We start from the raw sequence: 17,015 nt of genomic DNA, 5'->3' as shown, positions 1-17,015 counted from the left end.
TTAAGGGCAGAAAGTCGTTTACTCGAACTACTTGAGGAAAATACCTAAAAACACATTCACGCTAGCAATGGCCAGTTCTCCGTGCTGCCTAGAGATCATCGACCACATGTAATTATAGCTCAAATAAGTACTCTCATCTGGACTTTTAGGGTCCCGGTTTGCTCGAAACACTTCGGGTAATTGTTTGGTCAGAACTCAGAATAGTTTCGAACAAAGTTTCGTATGCGCTATGATTTTTTTTGTCAGTACTGGTTCAATCTAGTCCTCCAGGAGCAAAAATTAAGACGAAAGAGGCTCAAGGGTAAAGCTATCTTCCAGGTATTTTAGGCTAAACTTCCCCGCCCAATTCGCACTTCTTCCCCTTCACTTCACAACTTCCGTACCACTCTAACGCTTTTCTCCTCTTCTTTTGTTCCTATACTTTCCTCTATCGGTCTAAGCAATCGGTCTTTTTTTTCCCCTTCCCAATCCTACTACACTCCTCTTGCCTTCGTGTTTCCTCCTTCCTTATATGTCCCTCTTTACCACTCCACCTCCTGCTCTTCCTCCTCTTCCTGTTGTGTACCTGCTCAGCTTTTATGGTCACGTAATGCGCTGGTCACCCACGGGTCATCCGTAGGTCACTTGTTGGTCAACGGCGGGTAACTAGTGATCTAAAATTCCTGGGCCACGCGACCTACCAGTGAGTAGTGTGGTTCACCGGTTTGCCACCAACGATTGCTCACTCACCCACCAATTCCAGAAGGTATTTGACCCGGTAGTCACGAGGCTCAACAGGAATCTTTACTGACTGATTCTGGTGACCGAGAGACAGACGCAATTTCCTCGTTTATGTAGCCAAACGAATTCCGCTGGCTGTAATGGACTTTGAAGCAAGAAAGTACATAAGAAACGGAACTGGCAGGGCTCTGGCAATGGCCTGCACGACTAGAACCTAACCTCCTTCTCCTACTTTATAGAAGCCGGTAGTTTAAGATTTTTTCTGTCATACTTAAACACCCATGGACCTCGAGATCAAAACACGCGCGGGGATGAACCCGGAGGCCATAAAACACACACCCAAAGTAAGTTAAATATTTCCCGCTCGTTAACTCTACGGGTGCCGTGGTGTGCAGCACACAGCTATCGTCACCAAGATCCCAGCACCCGACACAATTGCGCTAGCTCAATCGACTTTGGCATGTATTACACGCACCCAGGCACCACTCAACTTGATATCAATAGCGTTCTCATCACAGAAGTACAATACCACCTTCTCCACACCCGCCTACTGCAAAATGAGACCGGGACGAACAGTCTGCCTATCTATGGCTGGGCTGCTGTCGACGGGTTCCGTCATGCGAGCCCATAAGACTAAAAAAACCGCTGTACGCCAGCGTACTGACAGTGACCCAGTGCCTGGCGATGTCGATGGGAAATGTTCACGGTGTGCAAAAACATGATGCGTTGCGTACCGTGCTCGAAAGTCTGCGCAGTGATCTCCGAGGACGGGGGACCCGCGCCCTTGCCGTTGAAGGCCTGAACGATGACGCTGTACTTGGTAGAGCGCTTCAGGCTGCTGATGCTGATCTCGGGCACGAAGCCGTCCAGGACGTCGATGGTCTTGTAGACGAATGACTCGCCCGAACCGACCGGCTTGTAGCCGACGTAGTAGCCGCGTATACGTCCGTGCGCCGAAAAGTTCGGAGGGGGCTGCGGATAAAGATCAGTGAGCTCGGAGAACTTTAAATCATGATTGCGAGGGTATCAAAAATACTGAGACGTAGATAAGGCATTAACGCTTGGAATAATTATTGTCTATTTTTTATTTTGTAAGTTAACAGGTGACCGTGCGGGAAAAATTCCTGCAAAGCTGCCCACGACAACAGTTCCAGATAACGGTAGCAGTATACTTTAGTCACGCGCCATGCAGAAATATTTAGCATGGTTTTTTATGGCTCTTCTAACGATTATGTTGCACATAATGTATATGGTGCAATCAAACAAAAGCTCAATTAGGTCGGAATATCCAATTTTTAATTGTATACGGTAAGGAGCATTTCGCTACTTTTGCTTTTTGCTGTTAAATTTCCTTCGGTGTCTGTCTCGTTCGACTGAGAAGGTATCATGTTCTCCGTGATGTTTGTTTTATGAGCAACACCTTTGTGTGATCTAGGTATAGAAATTTAGCTACCAAACAGATTTTTTTTGAATTCATCACCTTCCACGATGCTTTCAGTGTTTGAGATGTCACCGGCACCACCACCAAGTCCTCCGGTGGCTTGGAAGGCACTGCGAGAAAAAAGCAAGCAAGTTATTAGCAGCAGTCGAAATCCTCAGCGATGCACTAAATACAAGCGGCTGGCCCAAGCCTCAACGTTACGCCGTAGACTGGCTTTGCACACTGTGAATAAGTTGGGGTGTTGCTAAACCTGTTTTTTTTTTTTTTTTTTTTTTGCGAGTAAGGGAACTACGCAGTCTAAGACAATTCCGTGGTTCCACGTGCCCAAAATGCACTCAAATGGACACTCCATGCCACCAACTAAGAAAATTTTCGCGACCGCCAGAAAACTGCAGCACCCAAAATGGAATCTGCGCTGTGGCACGGAGCCGTGCAGAACGCCGTGCTGCCACTGCGTGAGGCAAAAGCAGAGACCGCACTTGCGAGCCAAATCGTACGCTGCCATCATCATTCCTTGAAATTACCTCTAGGGGTTTGCCTATTGGCCAATAAAGTGCATTGGGTGAAGCTGAACACCGCGATCGTCTTCTAGTCTGCCCCAGCCATCATGCTCAAGTCGGCCCATGACGCCTCAACAGGCACAAGACGTATGTGTGATGATAGTAGATGATGCTCTCTATGTGCCGGTGCACATACGTCCGCAGCCTGAATGCGGAGTGGAATCGCGATAACGCTCCTCATTGCGCCGATCATGATAGTAGCGAGAGCGGGATTGAGCTTTGCCGTTGATTGTGAGAAGCAGGATGGCGATTTATATCCTTTTTACACCCTTCATGGTAGTTAGAAACGAAGGAGAGCGCCATAGCCACACCACCTACGATATTCTTCATTTCTTACGGATGATCCACCTGATACTTCCAGCCCTGAGTGGCTATAAGGCTCAGAGGTATGCAAAAAGTTTGTAGGTGTTCGATTACATTAAATCCAAATGCGGCAACTGTTAGCAATGCTGCATACCTCTACGAAGATTGTATTCATCCTAATTTAAAAAGCGTGGACTAAATTTGTTTTAACTTCTTCTTCCGGTATACACCCGCAAGGCTGTCTTGGGGAAAGACAGATAGATGAATTACTATTGAATAAACGTTTATGAAGGACAGCGAAGGAGAAAAGCCAATATGCCAATGAAAAAGGCTTCTTCGGCTTGTTGGGGACACCCACCCTTCGGGTGTCGTCTTGGTCAAAAATAACAAAGTCCTAGGCTGCTGCACTGGCGACGTCATTCCGTTTAGTAAACTGCAGAGAACAAAAAGCGCCCACCGTCATCTACTCATTCGCTTTCAACACAAGCGACATTCTTTTGTCGAACTGCTAACAAGGATCCGCTGCTTGAACTTTGTGGCTTTGAGGTAGCGTCTTTAGTTCAAATTATAACGGCCTAGGTTTCTACCCCGCAATCCTACGTATTTTAACAGCGGAGCTGCTTAAGCTCGAGCTATGTCCGTGCCGAAAGCTAACAGAAAACGCCGTTCGGCGAAGTTGAAACAAGGAAAATGGTAGGCCAAGAAGTGTGAGTAAAAGGGACGAGGAGGCAAGGAGCCCATAAGGAGGTGAGGGGAGTTCGCGCCTCAAGAAAAAAACAAAACAAAAAAAGAATGGTTGCCGTGGTGGGAATCACACCTCGGTCCCTCGCGTTATGAAACCGGTGTCTACCCGATTACGCTATCATCACTCAGCATTTCTGTTGGGCTCGTCGCACGGCCGTTGGCTTTGGACTTTGCTGAGTTAACGGGAACTTTGTCTGCGGACTTCAACAGTTTGAATTTCAGACTTTAGGAGGGTTGATTGCAGACTTTGACTTAACTCAGTTGGAATAGAGAAAGCCTCGCTTTTTAATCATCTTTCTCTTATTAAGAAAGGGGCAGACGCCCGTCAAAGCTAATGAAGGCCAGCAACTCCGCTGTTTCCTCAGTCTTCGCATGTCACTTGCGAGGACGACCGATTTTTTTTTACATCAAGTGATTTTTCTAAACATAGTGATAGTCTAAATAAATACTTTCACCTATTTTTGTGTAAGCAGCAATGGCTCGGTATGTTTTAGATTGCTTGAGGCACAGTGTAGGGCTTATGACCGCGTGTTGCTTTGCGCCGCGCATGAAAAGCAGGTTCTGTACTGTTGACGAAATGGAGTATCACATCCGGCTCCTGGTCAGCAGGTCTTGCTGGTGAGTAGGGTCAGAACTAGTCATCCGGGCCGCCGACTGTTCATGACTATGGTAGGAGTGAAATTTGGGGTGAGGGGCGAAATTTGAGAGCACTCCTGTTCTGTGTGGGACAAAGTATGGGGTTTGTCACCGAATATACGAGTAAGTGGCTTAAACATAGCGTACGTGGATGTAGTAAACTTTAGTGAGAGTAGGACGTTGCAGCTGGCAGAAAATGGTTGTTTCCCTCTTGTAAGACACAGGACGTGCTGGGGAAAAGTGCAGTGCCCGTAACTGTACTAGGTAAACATGTCGCTGTATTTCAATGAGGGCTCGAATTGTAGTTTGTTGCGTCGTCTGTTAATGGCCCGAAAGTCTTGAGCGTGGGCTCTGCCATGTGTCACTTAATTTCCCTCAAAGGACTCGTGTACCGCCGTCCAGACGACATGGAAGTGGGGAAGCGTTGTTTCAGGAGAAAAGCAAGAGCTTGAAAGGAGTTATGGCCGAGGGTGGAGCCTTGACAGGCGCCCTGGTGGTCTGTGATGATCGTAAACTATGGCATGTTCGCTGCGGAGATGATGACGCTAGCTGCAACTGCGATCGCCGTTTTCTCCACAGTTTCAGTGCAGGGATGACTCGTTCACCCCGACTGTCGACTACGCTGGTGGCATGTGCTGATCGTGATAAGTATGGGAAATCATCCATGTATAGGGAGCTGGGCAGAGAAAGATGCCGGGTGGTGAGGGCATTGATGCCTGATTTGCGGCGGGCTTTATTGTATATGGAATGCATATTTTATGGGGAATGGGTGACGGCGTAGGTTCGGGGTATTGTGAAGAGTTGCCTCAGGTCTTTTGGAGGGCATATGAACTAATGAAGCGGCCAAATTTAGCTCGTTCCGTCGGGGTGAGTTTGAGGCGTGTGAATTGAGAAGTTCTACGCGTTTCCTCGAGGTCATCCAATGTTTGAAGTAAAGTATGCCGAATTCCAAGAGTCCTGGGATGTTTTGGGTGGTAACTACAATTACGGATTCGTACGCTTGACGTACCACTATGCTCTGCTTTTCTTTTTATGCGTTTTTAAGTGCAAGTATGGCGCCCATAAAGTTATCTGGATAAAAAGTAGGGCTTTGATAATGCGTGTAGCACCTAATTCTCGTAAGCCACGCCGTCGCTGCGAGATTCGGCGGGTTAAGTGAACGAATTATGCTACTGTTTGTTGCAATGTTAAAATACTTTCAGCGCCCGATCCGTGTGTGGGGATTTTAAGGGCTAGAAAAAAAAAAGAACCTGGGCAGAGTTTGAGGCTGGCTGTCGCTGGCAATTCTACCGCTGTGTACATCACAAGCGTTACAAATGTCGAGGGTGTGCGATTGTTCTATGAAAATCCGTGAACGTAATTGTGTTTCGCTTCAAAAGAAACATTTATTTACAAGCTTATAAAAATGAATAGTGAGACATATGACTCCAAAATTTTATCTGTGCTCGTGACATTCCCCACAATCATAGCTGCAAACCACTCTTTGTTAACCAAACGGTTTGTTGAGCATTTTCATCGGCGCTATTGTCTTTTTCTATGGCTAATATAAGTCACGAGATGCACTGTGGTACAGTAGATCCAGATGTATGTTTAAAACTGAACATGCTGGCCATTTGGAAGAAGGCTTGCGATCAGAGAAACGTGTTCACGAAGGTCGCGCTCAAATTCATCAGCCTTGCACGCAACTGGTGCCCAAATGGCTTACCGTGCTAAAGAAACCGTGATTTTGAGCTACGCTTTAATACCTATATAGAATGCTCAGTAGTATACTGTTTTGTGTACAGCACTGGTAATGTATAAATTCACGCGTTAACTTAATTTGTCCTTCTCGTAAACAGTGACATACCGAATGTATCACAACGTAGAGAGATACGCCATTTCTCGCAACGCTAATCTCAAAAGCAGGGCGTGTGATAAAAGTGCTCTGAAACCGCCATAATTGCATGCCAAAAAAAAGAATATCAAGCACGGTTAATTACAGAAAAAAAAACGAAAATAAACCCCGGTACACACATTCTACTCTGATATTGCGCGGCCAGAGGCTGTTAACTATAAGCAGCAATCAAGCAACGATAATTTACAAAACATGTGCAAACATTTACTGACATGTTGGACTCGCTGTGTGACATTTATTTCGTAAAGTTGAAGTTCCAGTATTATGGCGGTGTGTGTATATGTGCATAATCAACAAATTTAGCTTACTTTTCCAGAGTCCCTCAAAGGAGAGGCGCCCCGAGGCACCTGGAGAAGTTATACCGTACAAGGCACGCAGTGCGGTTCCAATTCGTTGCGGGTCTACCGTGTCACCACGACGGCTAATATATATATGACGAGGGACTGACAGCTTTTTTTGTGATGCCAGGGCCCCTCAATGCTTTGGGGGGATTCTTGTAATCCTCACGCAGTGTTGACAAAGGCGGGAATTTCGTCGGTGGTGAGCATAATTTCGGCGCTCGTCGTAGAAACAATCTTCTAGAGAGGCCGCCCGAGGGTCGATTGCCAGCGCTCAGAGTTGCTATCGGTCGGGTATCTAAAAATTGCCATCGACTAATTTCTTTCAACTGCGAAAACAACCTGCCGTCGCCGCCGCATTCCGTGGGAGCCTAGCTTCGTCGACGCTGTGCGCAGGTCTCGTCTGCTCCCTCCGTACTCCCAGCGCCGCCACGCGGCAGCTTCGCCAACAAAGCAACCTCCTCCCATAGCGTTACAGCGGAATTTCATGACTAGGAAAGCCCTGAGGCATAGAGTTTCTCACTACTCTATGCCCTGAGGGACTCTGGTTTTTGTTCCCCGCCAAATTAACCACCCAGAAAAGAAAAAAGTGATGTAGAATTTGTGACCGTAAAACAGTCACGTAATTACTGAAACTAAACAATTCAACCGGAAAATAAAATCGTAAAAAAGCTGCTACGTCGCAGTATTCTGAAAAAATACGCTCAGCAAAACACTCTTTCACCGTGCACATTACCTTCTTCATCAGTTGTCACAGATATCATTGGGCTGGGTTCGCTCCTGCCGAACTGGTTCACGGAAAGGACACGCAGGTGGTAGGCGGTGATTGGCTCCAAATCGTCCAGCACGGCTGTCGTGTTCGCACCGGACACCTCCAAGTGCCGGGCATCTTTCTGCCACGAACCTGCATAAAGAGAGATAAGTTCAGAACGGAACGTCAACAGTTTATTACCTGCTGGTCTTGGACAAAAGTGCTGCCAAACGACGCGTTTGTTGTAGATCTATCTATATATTAATAGTCTGAGTCGTTCGAAAGAAGCAAGTTGAAGGAAACTGGTTCGTCAGTTTACGTGCAAGTTCACGAGTAGATTTACCGTGCAAACAACGTTGATGACAGCTCTGGAAGGGCCTTAAAGGTGTGTCCAACGCCTCCTAACTTGTCATGAATTTGGTTCCCACACTGCATTTCGTACAGCAAAATGCTCATAAACAGCTGCAGAAAAAAAAATCCGAACGATGTATTTATGATTTTTTGTTCAAATACAATAAAGCCGATATTTACGGAACAAGGAAAATTTTACGGTATTATTGAGCATTGGTACCACGGCCAAAAAAAGATGAACTTTTGTGCACTCATTGTTGAAAGTGGAATTTACAAAAAAATGATTCGACAATACCACACCATCCAGCTTTACTACGAGGCTTTTTTTATTATCCATGCTCTGAAAAGAGCAAGACGTTTCTTTTTGGCGCCCAATGCATGCATATTTCAATGCGAAGTTCTTTATAACCTTCCTGAAATAAACGAATTTGTTGAAATTTTAGAGCTTTATCAGAAAAACTAAAACAAACAAGGCAGCTTGTGCCCATTGTTTAATACACGAAATGTCTTCAGCAAAAGTCGTGAACGTGTCTCTTTATAGGATTAACGCACTGCGGGACGTATACAAGGAATACACGTAAGCATTGAGTCGAGGAGAAAGAGATACGTAAGCTGTTTGGTTTTCTAAACGGTGAAGCGGTACATAGATGAGCAATAGCAATATTGTTATGAAGTTTCCAACAATCACGAGAGAAAAAATGAACCTCGGGCGCTGGCCGTGCCCAATATTGCTAGCTGTGGTACCATTCCGAGCTGAATCTACGTGGCATCTATTGCAACCGATTCCAGGTTTAAGTACAATAAAGACGATACTAAGTTATTATTATTATTATTTTTTTTTTTTTTGCGTAAGCGCGAACTCAACTAGCTGTATTCCTTGATAAGCGTGACAACCAGCCTGCGGCATTGATGCCCAGGTAATACTGGTCTAGTTACCTTGGGGTTCTGGTCCTATTGACATGATATTGGTAATAACCTGAAAGCAAAGTTTTAGATCTAGCGCTTCGGTTTACTGCCCACATTATGACTTTCACCTTGTAACGTCGTACTGCAATGTTGTAACGCGTTGAACACCGATGCTGGTTTGGGCTTGCGGATGTCTGTTCAGCGTTTTGCCGATATCGTTGCGTGCGTTGAAGACAGAATATTGCCTCATTGAAACAGACAAAAAATAGTTTCGGAAAACGTCCGTGCAATTTCAGAGAACGCTACCAAAACTTCGCTTACCGTCGGCTTATTGCTGTTGCGTAACAGTTAGAGATACCATTCCGCTTCGAAATTACTTTAAACGTTACGCTGGATTGAATGCCACACTCACGAATAAAAAAAAAGGTAATAACGGAACCATCATCGTGCAAAACGTTGACTATCTTTCTAATAAACCCTGTGGCGTTTGCGGCTGCTTCAAATGGAGAATTTTAAGTAAATTTGCTCGTCCCTGCGTAGTTTCGAAACCACGGGAGCGCCCGCTGAAGCGTTGTGAAAACCGACAGTTTCCGGTGCGATGTCCACGTCGATTTGCGTCATTCAATATATAGGCTTGTTTCTAACGGTTTCCGTAAAGCGAAAATTCCGGCCGGCAGCCCCGTTATTCGCTACTTTGATTCTGCGTTTTCGTCGCAACGTTTACGCAACGCAGTGCGCCATCAAGCTGAATAAACCCCCATTTTTGCTACGATACTAAGCTGATGAACCAAAATCAACTAAAGTGCCGTGCAAAAAAAAAAAAAGAAAAAAACTTACGTGGCACATTTTGGACGAATACACAACATAAAATTTTGAGCGACGCTTCTGCTGGGCACTTTATCTGCGCCCACAGAAGATCTGTAACCGTTATGGATCTTTTCTTAAAACATGTAGCACACGAACCCAATATATAGTCTTATGTGCTAAATTTCCTTTTATTTTTCAAGCACTTTGCAAGAAATCACCGAGAAATGATCTCGAAGTATGTCAATCGAACGTAACTGCAAAACCAGTTGATATTTTCATACGTTTCATACTTTCCTACAGAACAAGCGACCATGGATGTCGAATACTTGATTTGCATGTTGTTCTACGTTCTTACAATACAGAAGGCTCTTGAAATGTATGGACAGCCCAGCCGGGCAGGCGGAGAGTTGAGTGTAAAGATTAATGTTTCATATTGCTTTTCAGCCCTGAAGAAGCATGCAATTCTTCTTGTTTTTGTCCAGTTATGTTGCAGAAGGTATGTTTCTCATTAAGCAGTAAAATCTCAAATATTTTGTTCACTGATATAGAAACGTCTATTGGGCGATATAATTTTCTGAGATACATGTGCATGTTTGTGTTGGAATTGTGACTGCCCGGTCATTTTTTTTTTTTATATCTCCGGACACGATTCTATTCTTCGCTCCCAAATATCGTTTTCACAAGGCAGAAGGCGCGAGGCCCATCGGTAATAATAGTAACTGACCTGAAACTTCTTTCCACTGCACGAAGTAGCCCAAGATGTCGCTGTTCCCGTTGAAAGGCGTGTTCCAGTGCAACGAGATACGGCGGCTGGTCGCTTCCACCACGCGGATATCGTCAGGAGGGTCCGGTGTCTCTGAAAACGTAATAACGGAATGAGACGCGGGCACTGTGAACTCAAACTCTAAAAGGCACCCTGAAAAAGCGCCCACAAACGGGACTCAACTCGAGGACGAACACTCCGCGCGCAGAAATTACAGGCCGCGTGTTTATGGCTACTGCTTCCCTACGTACTACGTCACAAAGCACGTGTACGTAGGGCAATGGTGGAGGAAGCAGGTAGTTTGAAACCGTTCCCTCAATCCACAAATTCTTCATCACAAACAGTAACGTTTTTTTGCTGAAGAAAACTGTAGTGAGGTATGGTCTACCCAATGTTTCATATCGAGCAAAAATTTATGCAGTCTTCGCAGTTCCTGCGGAGGCGGAAGAAAAAAGTGAACGGAAAGGCCGCGAGGTCATCCAGTTGCAGAGCCGGATTTGCTACTCAGCACTGGGGGAGGGGTGTTCAGGGGAAAATACTGTTGGGAAGTTGCCATCTGACCGCTGGCAACCTATTGCTGCATACGGAAAGGCGTCCCAGCACCGGGCGCCGTCGCCTGCGTGATGCGTGTGGTAGCGTGGTGGTGAGCGGCCAGCAAGCAAATTTTGCTGCCATGGAGATGACGACAGGAAGTCGAATGAAAACTTAACTGGTTTACTGCATGGCGAGAGATGAGCCGAAGCAAGACAAGAACAATGCCTTTTCAGGCGACGTTACAGAACACGACTCGAGAAGAGCGACAACATTGATTCGCTGCTCCAAAACGAATGGACTTCCGCGACTGGGGCCCCGTATTTTATACCCAAAGCGCTAACGATTCTCCCCCTGCTTTTTGCACACGGCGCGACCATAGTACAGGCACGCACAACACTCTAGAGTTCGTGAAGGGTCGGTAGCAGCGGCGCGCGCTGTGCCTAAGAGAGGGGAGAGAGATGGTCTCCGATGCGGCGTCCGCGTCCTTCTGGCGTGTCTCAACACATCGCGTTTCCTGCCGCCGAAGTTTAAAGGGGCCCTGAAATACCTTCCGCTGATGCATGGATGTACATGTAACCAAATAAAGCAATGTATTAGCAATCTCCTCCCGCAAGAATTTTGTTAAAGCGATGAGTATTAGTTGAGAAATCGTAAATCAAAAACCGCGCATTATCGTCGTGCCGCGTTTCCTCCTCCTTTCAACTTATTTTTCGCTGTTGACGGCGCTCGAGCCTTCCCTCCCATGATGCTGCGCTCCTCAGCGGTGACGTACTTCCGCTATTGCGCTCCTTAGACTGCCGTCTGTTACGGGCAAGCTTTGTTGACATCATGAATCCCGCACTCCACTCAAGGCTGGAAAAGCGAACGAAAAATCTGGCCGCATGTATGCGGCGGCCTGGCCTTGCCCTTTCGCAGTGTACGTTGCTGCAGTTGCTATCGGCGGCACGTGACTTTTTTTTCAGCGCCGAACTCGCAGCCGCACGGGGAGGATCGTGCGCTCGTTCCCTTTGATGCACCGCTCACTGTTTATCCAAAAAGCGCGGTATCAGATGTGGCCCCGCTGGTGCCGGGTATTATTTTTGGGCGGTGGTAATTCGTGCCGGCGGCATGTGAAAAAGACATTTTAAACCGATACAGAACCCGTGCACAAAACGCTTCAATCATCTGACCAGTAAAGCTTGGGGCGACGCGTGGTGGAGAGCGGCGACGTTGGCAAAACATGCTCCGCCGCGGCTCTGAGCTTTCTAGCGCTGGAGCGAGCGCCATTTCTTTGACAATCTCAAACATTAGTTGCCTTGGCAACAAGGCACAAACCACTCCAGGAGTCAGTTACGGTGTCGTGATCCCGGTTCAGCTCGGGGCCCCACCTCGCGACATGTGGGCATTGCAGGCGTATCACTCACTCCCATTGGGAAGTGCGAGATGCGTTTGGCATTACAGGAGGCGATGGTGTGTGTGTTGTGGACGCCTTTGTTTCGCGATGAAATGCGACGTTGTGCTTCTGCGGGTGGATAGCGCTTCCTATGGTCTGGATTATCTTTCTCGAGCGACGTACGACTCAACCTCGCATGGGGTATGTGCAGTGTGCGTGGCTAAAAGCCATCTCGGCTTGTGCGCCAGAGTTAAGTGACTTGCTGTTCGTCCCCGCAAACCGCGCGCGAGTTGAGTGCCGAATTTACGACGGGCAGGCGGAGGCAACCCATCGTCTGTCAATCGCGGTTCAGACTTGCAACGCATGTTGTGAAGTTGTGTTCGTTCGAAACGCATCTCTGGAATTTGAATAAAATGTATGCGTCAAACCCGTGCATTCGGCTCAGGGCGTTCTCTGCGACTGCACGAAAGAAGTGCCACGGGGCTTCAACGCTTTCTTTATGGAACGTACTCAGGTAAGATAATATCCATGTCGTGTTATGGCCGTGTTGCATTCAATACAAACGGTTAGGCGTTTGTTTACACTTGTTTCGTGTGTCGTAAAATGTCCAAGCAGTCCGGCACTCCGCTGGCAGATCAGCCGGCGAGCCGACGCTGAGCCGACGACTCATCTCTTTGCCGGAAGTGCGTGAAAAAGCCGCCCAATAGCAGGATGTCTAGCTCATGACGAACATCTGGGAATCGATGATGTAGACATGTGAAGATGGCGGCGTCCAGTAACACGAAGGGAAGGGTGAGAAAAAAGCGACAAACTTTGCAACAAATGTGTGAGCTTTCCGCTGCGCTCAAAAGAGTAATACTTGGCACAGATGACGTTGAGGACCCAATATAACGATTGCGCTAGTTCATTTAGTGTGCTCAAGACGCCTTTCAGGGCCCCTTTAAATCACGCCGACGTCGAGACGCCCTTGTGCCGGCGGTTTTACGGCATGTTGTGATCTGTAGGCTGTCGCTGCAAGCTTGAGTCGCGACAGAGAGACGCCCACGTGGAAGGTGTAAGTAGTGGTAGGCTCTGCCACAAAGCACAAGAGAGCTGCACAAAGCTTGCTGCACAGCGGTGCGCTGAATCGTAACACGACAGAGGGCAGGCGAAAACCAAAAGACAGTAGCGCAGATTCTCACGCACTCAAGTCCGTTTTTAGGCACTATGGTCGTTCGTCTAAGCTTGTGCCGTTCAGGAAACATAGACGGGCTTTTGTCGTCTTCTGCGAAGTCGATGGTGAAGAAGCCGAAGTGGTCTTAATTAACATGCATCCCCATCCGCCAGGACGGTCCTCACAGTCCATAGAGAGTTTTAGCGAACTAATATGAGACTTCGGTTTTCTTGGCAGCGTCGTTCAGGATAGAGAGAAAGGAAAGTGTGTGTGTGTGTGTGTGTGTGTGTGTGTGTGTGTGTGTGTGTGTGTGTGTGTGTGTGTGTGTGTGTGTGTGTGTGTGTGTGTGTGTGTGTGCGTGCGTGCGTGTGCGTGTGCGTGTGTGTGTGTGTGAGAGAGAGAGAGAGAGAGAGAGAGAGAGAGAGAGAGAGAGAGAGAGAGAGAGAGAGATGTGGACCGAGAAAGAAGAGGGAGAGAGAGGCTCTTCATTATGGAGAAAATTGAAGAACGGTTTGCCGACATGTGTTCTCCGACATGCTACTCAGCAGTAATAAAAGAAGGAAAAAAGACAGCAGATTAGTAGGAAGCAGAGTAGTAGGGAAAAAATGAGAAAAATACGAGCTAGCATCCTGGTTAAGGGCATGGAATGCGACGCTGTCTGTCCGCAGTATGGGTGCCTGTAATGTCGTAACGACACCAATGTGCTGTCCATATCCCTTGTGCTGTTTAATATAATAGTCTAACGGCCCTGAAAGCGAGACACATTCGAGGCGTGGGCGTGCCACTGAGAGTGCTGCCGTAGAACATGCATATTGCGGGAGGCTGGTTTAAGCTGCAAAAGGAATTTTCTGTTCCCCTTTTAAGCAGCCGTGGGTATTCTGCGCGTTTGAGTGTTGTACTTTCTGGTTTGATGGATCACTTAAGAACAGAAATCAGCCGTTGTGTAATGGGCGGTTGAGAAACGCGTTTCGGTAGCTTTAAACCGTGCCCCATCGACTTTCGTACAAACAGGGTTTGCCTCAATTGTATCCGCTCCATAGGTTTGTACTCACGTTCAAACTTTGCCGCAGAATTTTTACGTCTACTCGCGCCCACTAAATGTGTGTCACATGCGCCATTGTTCAGAAAAAAAGGAACAAAGGAAAGGGCAGCCAAACGAACCGTGACCACCTTAGAGCGGTGAGAAAAAGGGGAGAAGAGAGGAAGAGGGAAAAGACGGAATGTTCTTCGAAGGACCGGAACCAAAGACAACACTTCCGCGCAAATTCGCACCTGTTTGTTTACTTTCAGCCTTTAATGCCTCGCGGCCGAAGGTCGCTCATTCTTCCGTCTTCTCCTCTTTCCTTCGCGTGTCACGCGTCCCCTCCTTTTAAATCTGCCGCGCTTTTTTTTTACTACACTGCGGAGCGCCGCCTAAGCCCTTAGAGTGAAATATAAATTGTTTTAGAGTAACGTTTACATTTCCGCGTCACGCGCAGGCGGCGGGAACCAAAGGCGCAGACAAAGAAGCGAAGCGAACATCGAAAGGCAAACAAGACCGCGTGCACAACATAAATTTGCGGGACGCCGTCCAAATCCCCTCGTCTGAAGCATGCGTCGCATTACCAGGCGGGCAGGCAGGCAAACAGCGCCTCTTCGCAGGCAGCAGCCGCAGCAGCAGCAGCAGCAGAAACGGCGCGCGTGGCCTGAGCGATGGCCCGGGCATGAAGAGAAGACGCGCAATGGGCCGTAAAATAATTTCTTGGAAAATAGTGAGGAGGCCGCAGCAGCCCATCCGCGCACGCCAGAGTTTATTCCCCAGCGAATTTTTCATTATTTTTTCCCCTCGCGCTTCTTCCTCCCTCTCCCTCCCCTCCTGATTTATCCGACCCTGGTTCTCCTGACTTGCCCCGCCTCAGATAGCGTCGGGATGCAGCAGTAACTGGAGCGTTCCGAGGACACACACACAAGAACCCAAAAGAACGATCCATGATGAAGAAATAAAAAAAAACAGCTGTAACGCGTGTTACTGTACGTTCATTTCTTTCTTTTTTTCCGCCCGCTTCCTTTTCTTTTTTGGTGTAGGGTTGCGCTTGTTTGTTCGAGGTATTTGTTGAAGCACGCGCTCGCACAAGAGAGCTCGCTGGTTTGTACGGAGAGACGGAAATATCAAAGGAAGCGGGCCTCCTTTGACGCGCGCCGCGATCTCTCGGTCGCTGCGTTCTGAGAAATGAAGCAAGGGAGCCGGCAAAGGGCGAACACGAGAGAGGAAGAGGCCTATACAGCGCCGACGGAAATGCCCGTATTTACTCGGCCCTCCAAGCGCGCCTCCTCTGTGCCATTTACTGCGGACGCTATTACTATTGCAAACTCGAGCGCTCCTCATTGGAGGTACCGGTCGAATTGGATGCCAAAAATTTCGATCGGCCGTTTTCGAAGGGAATATACCCTAAAGGTTATACGCCTCTTTCGCTTGCACACCCCGCCTCTTTCTACGAGTCTAAGCTTGTTATGTAAAAATTGATAACGGAATCGAAAAAAGTGAATGAAATGCTTGCTCCCCCAACTCAGGGGGAGCTTCCTTTAACATAATCGTGAAATATCGGATCCACTGTGATCACAATTGCGTACAGAGAGGATAAATGTTCGCTATACGCGAAGACACTTCGGTTTTTCGCACGCGTGAGTACCCCTAACCGGTAGATTATAGCGTACCCTCCAACTTCGTCTCTACGTCCTAGGTAGTAGCATAGATGATTTATTTTAGAAATGATCCGATCCGTGGGTGATTTGTGGGTGCGGCCCCAAGTTCAGGGCTTTAGATTTAGAAGCACTTGGCGGATAAAGTTTACCACGTGCTCTGAGGCTGAACTGGACAGAGCTGCCTGCCAGTCTCAAATAGAATAGTTGAGTTTGTTTTGTTCGTCCGGCGCCATACGGTTCACCCCTCCGAGCTGTCGCAGTAAAAATGTGGACATTCGTCCGCATTGCTTGCCCCATTGTTATGTGCTGTCCGAACACATGTTTGAGATTTTCTGTATCTAGCACCATTTTCGGTCAAATTCTGTAACTCACTCATCACGATGCAGTTCGTGGTCTGTGGTTCGGAGTGGTTCGCAAGAATCTTCCCTCATTCCTTGTCGCGACGACCGACAGCCCTTTCTGTGCTGACTGTAGTTGTGCAAAGTTTTTCGGACACATATTGCGTCATTACCCTCAATTGATACTTGAACCCTTTGATGCCCAAAACTTGCTTTTTTTTTTTGCTTAAGATTGTGAAAACGTTTTTATGATCTAAAAGAACTTCCGACCCCACAACTATGGAGTCAGAAAAAATTTGGTTCATTAGGACGGACACAATGACCCACTGGGCACTGGGAAACATCGGGCCCTGGCTGCCCATATATCACTTGAACAAGAAAACTACGTTAATCAGCACGATTTATGGTTCAAGTGAAGACAATAGCGTAAAGTTTGTATCGCTATCATTTGTATTAACAACAAAATTGCACAATTTCGCTTACCGGTCACTAGACCATTGAGCCCCCCGGCTCGATGCGAGTTGGCACGTATAAACAAGACATTTTTTTAATCACTACAAAGTACGTGCTTCCCTCTCGTTTCTTAATTTTTGACGTTCCGGGAACCTTTGTCTGTCAATAGATGGTGCTAAATGTAAAAAAAAAAAAAACAATTGTATTTTTTTAAATTTTTTTTTACATATTTGCATATTTTTTCTCTCGAACTTTAAAGTTCGAGAGAA

General features: G+C 47.2%; 1 protein-coding gene across 2 annotated transcripts in view; it reads right to left on the bottom strand.

Moving 5' to 3' along the window:
* LOC144174971 (cell adhesion molecule Dscam1-like) overlaps positions 1 to 17,015 on the bottom strand; it is a 706,974-nt gene that overhangs the window by 60,000 nt on the left and 629,959 nt on the right. For both annotated transcript variants that reach the window (XM_077703963.1, XM_077703962.1), the window contains exons 15-18: positions 10,176 to 10,307; positions 7,373 to 7,540; positions 2,201 to 2,271; positions 1,455 to 1,692 (exon numbers count right to left, since the gene is read on the bottom strand). In XM_077703963.1, the coding sequence (XP_077560089.1) occupies positions 1,455 to 1,692; positions 2,201 to 2,271; positions 7,373 to 7,540; positions 10,176 to 10,307 (609 nt within the window). The remainder of the gene's footprint in view (positions 1 to 1,454; positions 1,693 to 2,200; positions 2,272 to 7,372; positions 7,541 to 10,175; positions 10,308 to 17,015) is intronic.

The sequence above is a fragment of the Haemaphysalis longicornis genome, unplaced genomic scaffold (assembly GCF_048455015.1).
Source record: "Haemaphysalis longicornis isolate Haplotype H1 unplaced genomic scaffold, Haemaphysalis longicornis Haplotype H1 scaffold_3, whole genome shotgun sequence".
NCBI classification, from domain to species: Eukaryota; Metazoa; Arthropoda; class Arachnida; order Ixodida; family Ixodidae; genus Haemaphysalis; species Haemaphysalis longicornis.
The sequence above is the reverse complement of the archived record's forward strand: the minus strand, read 5'-3'. Positions and strand labels throughout refer to the sequence as shown.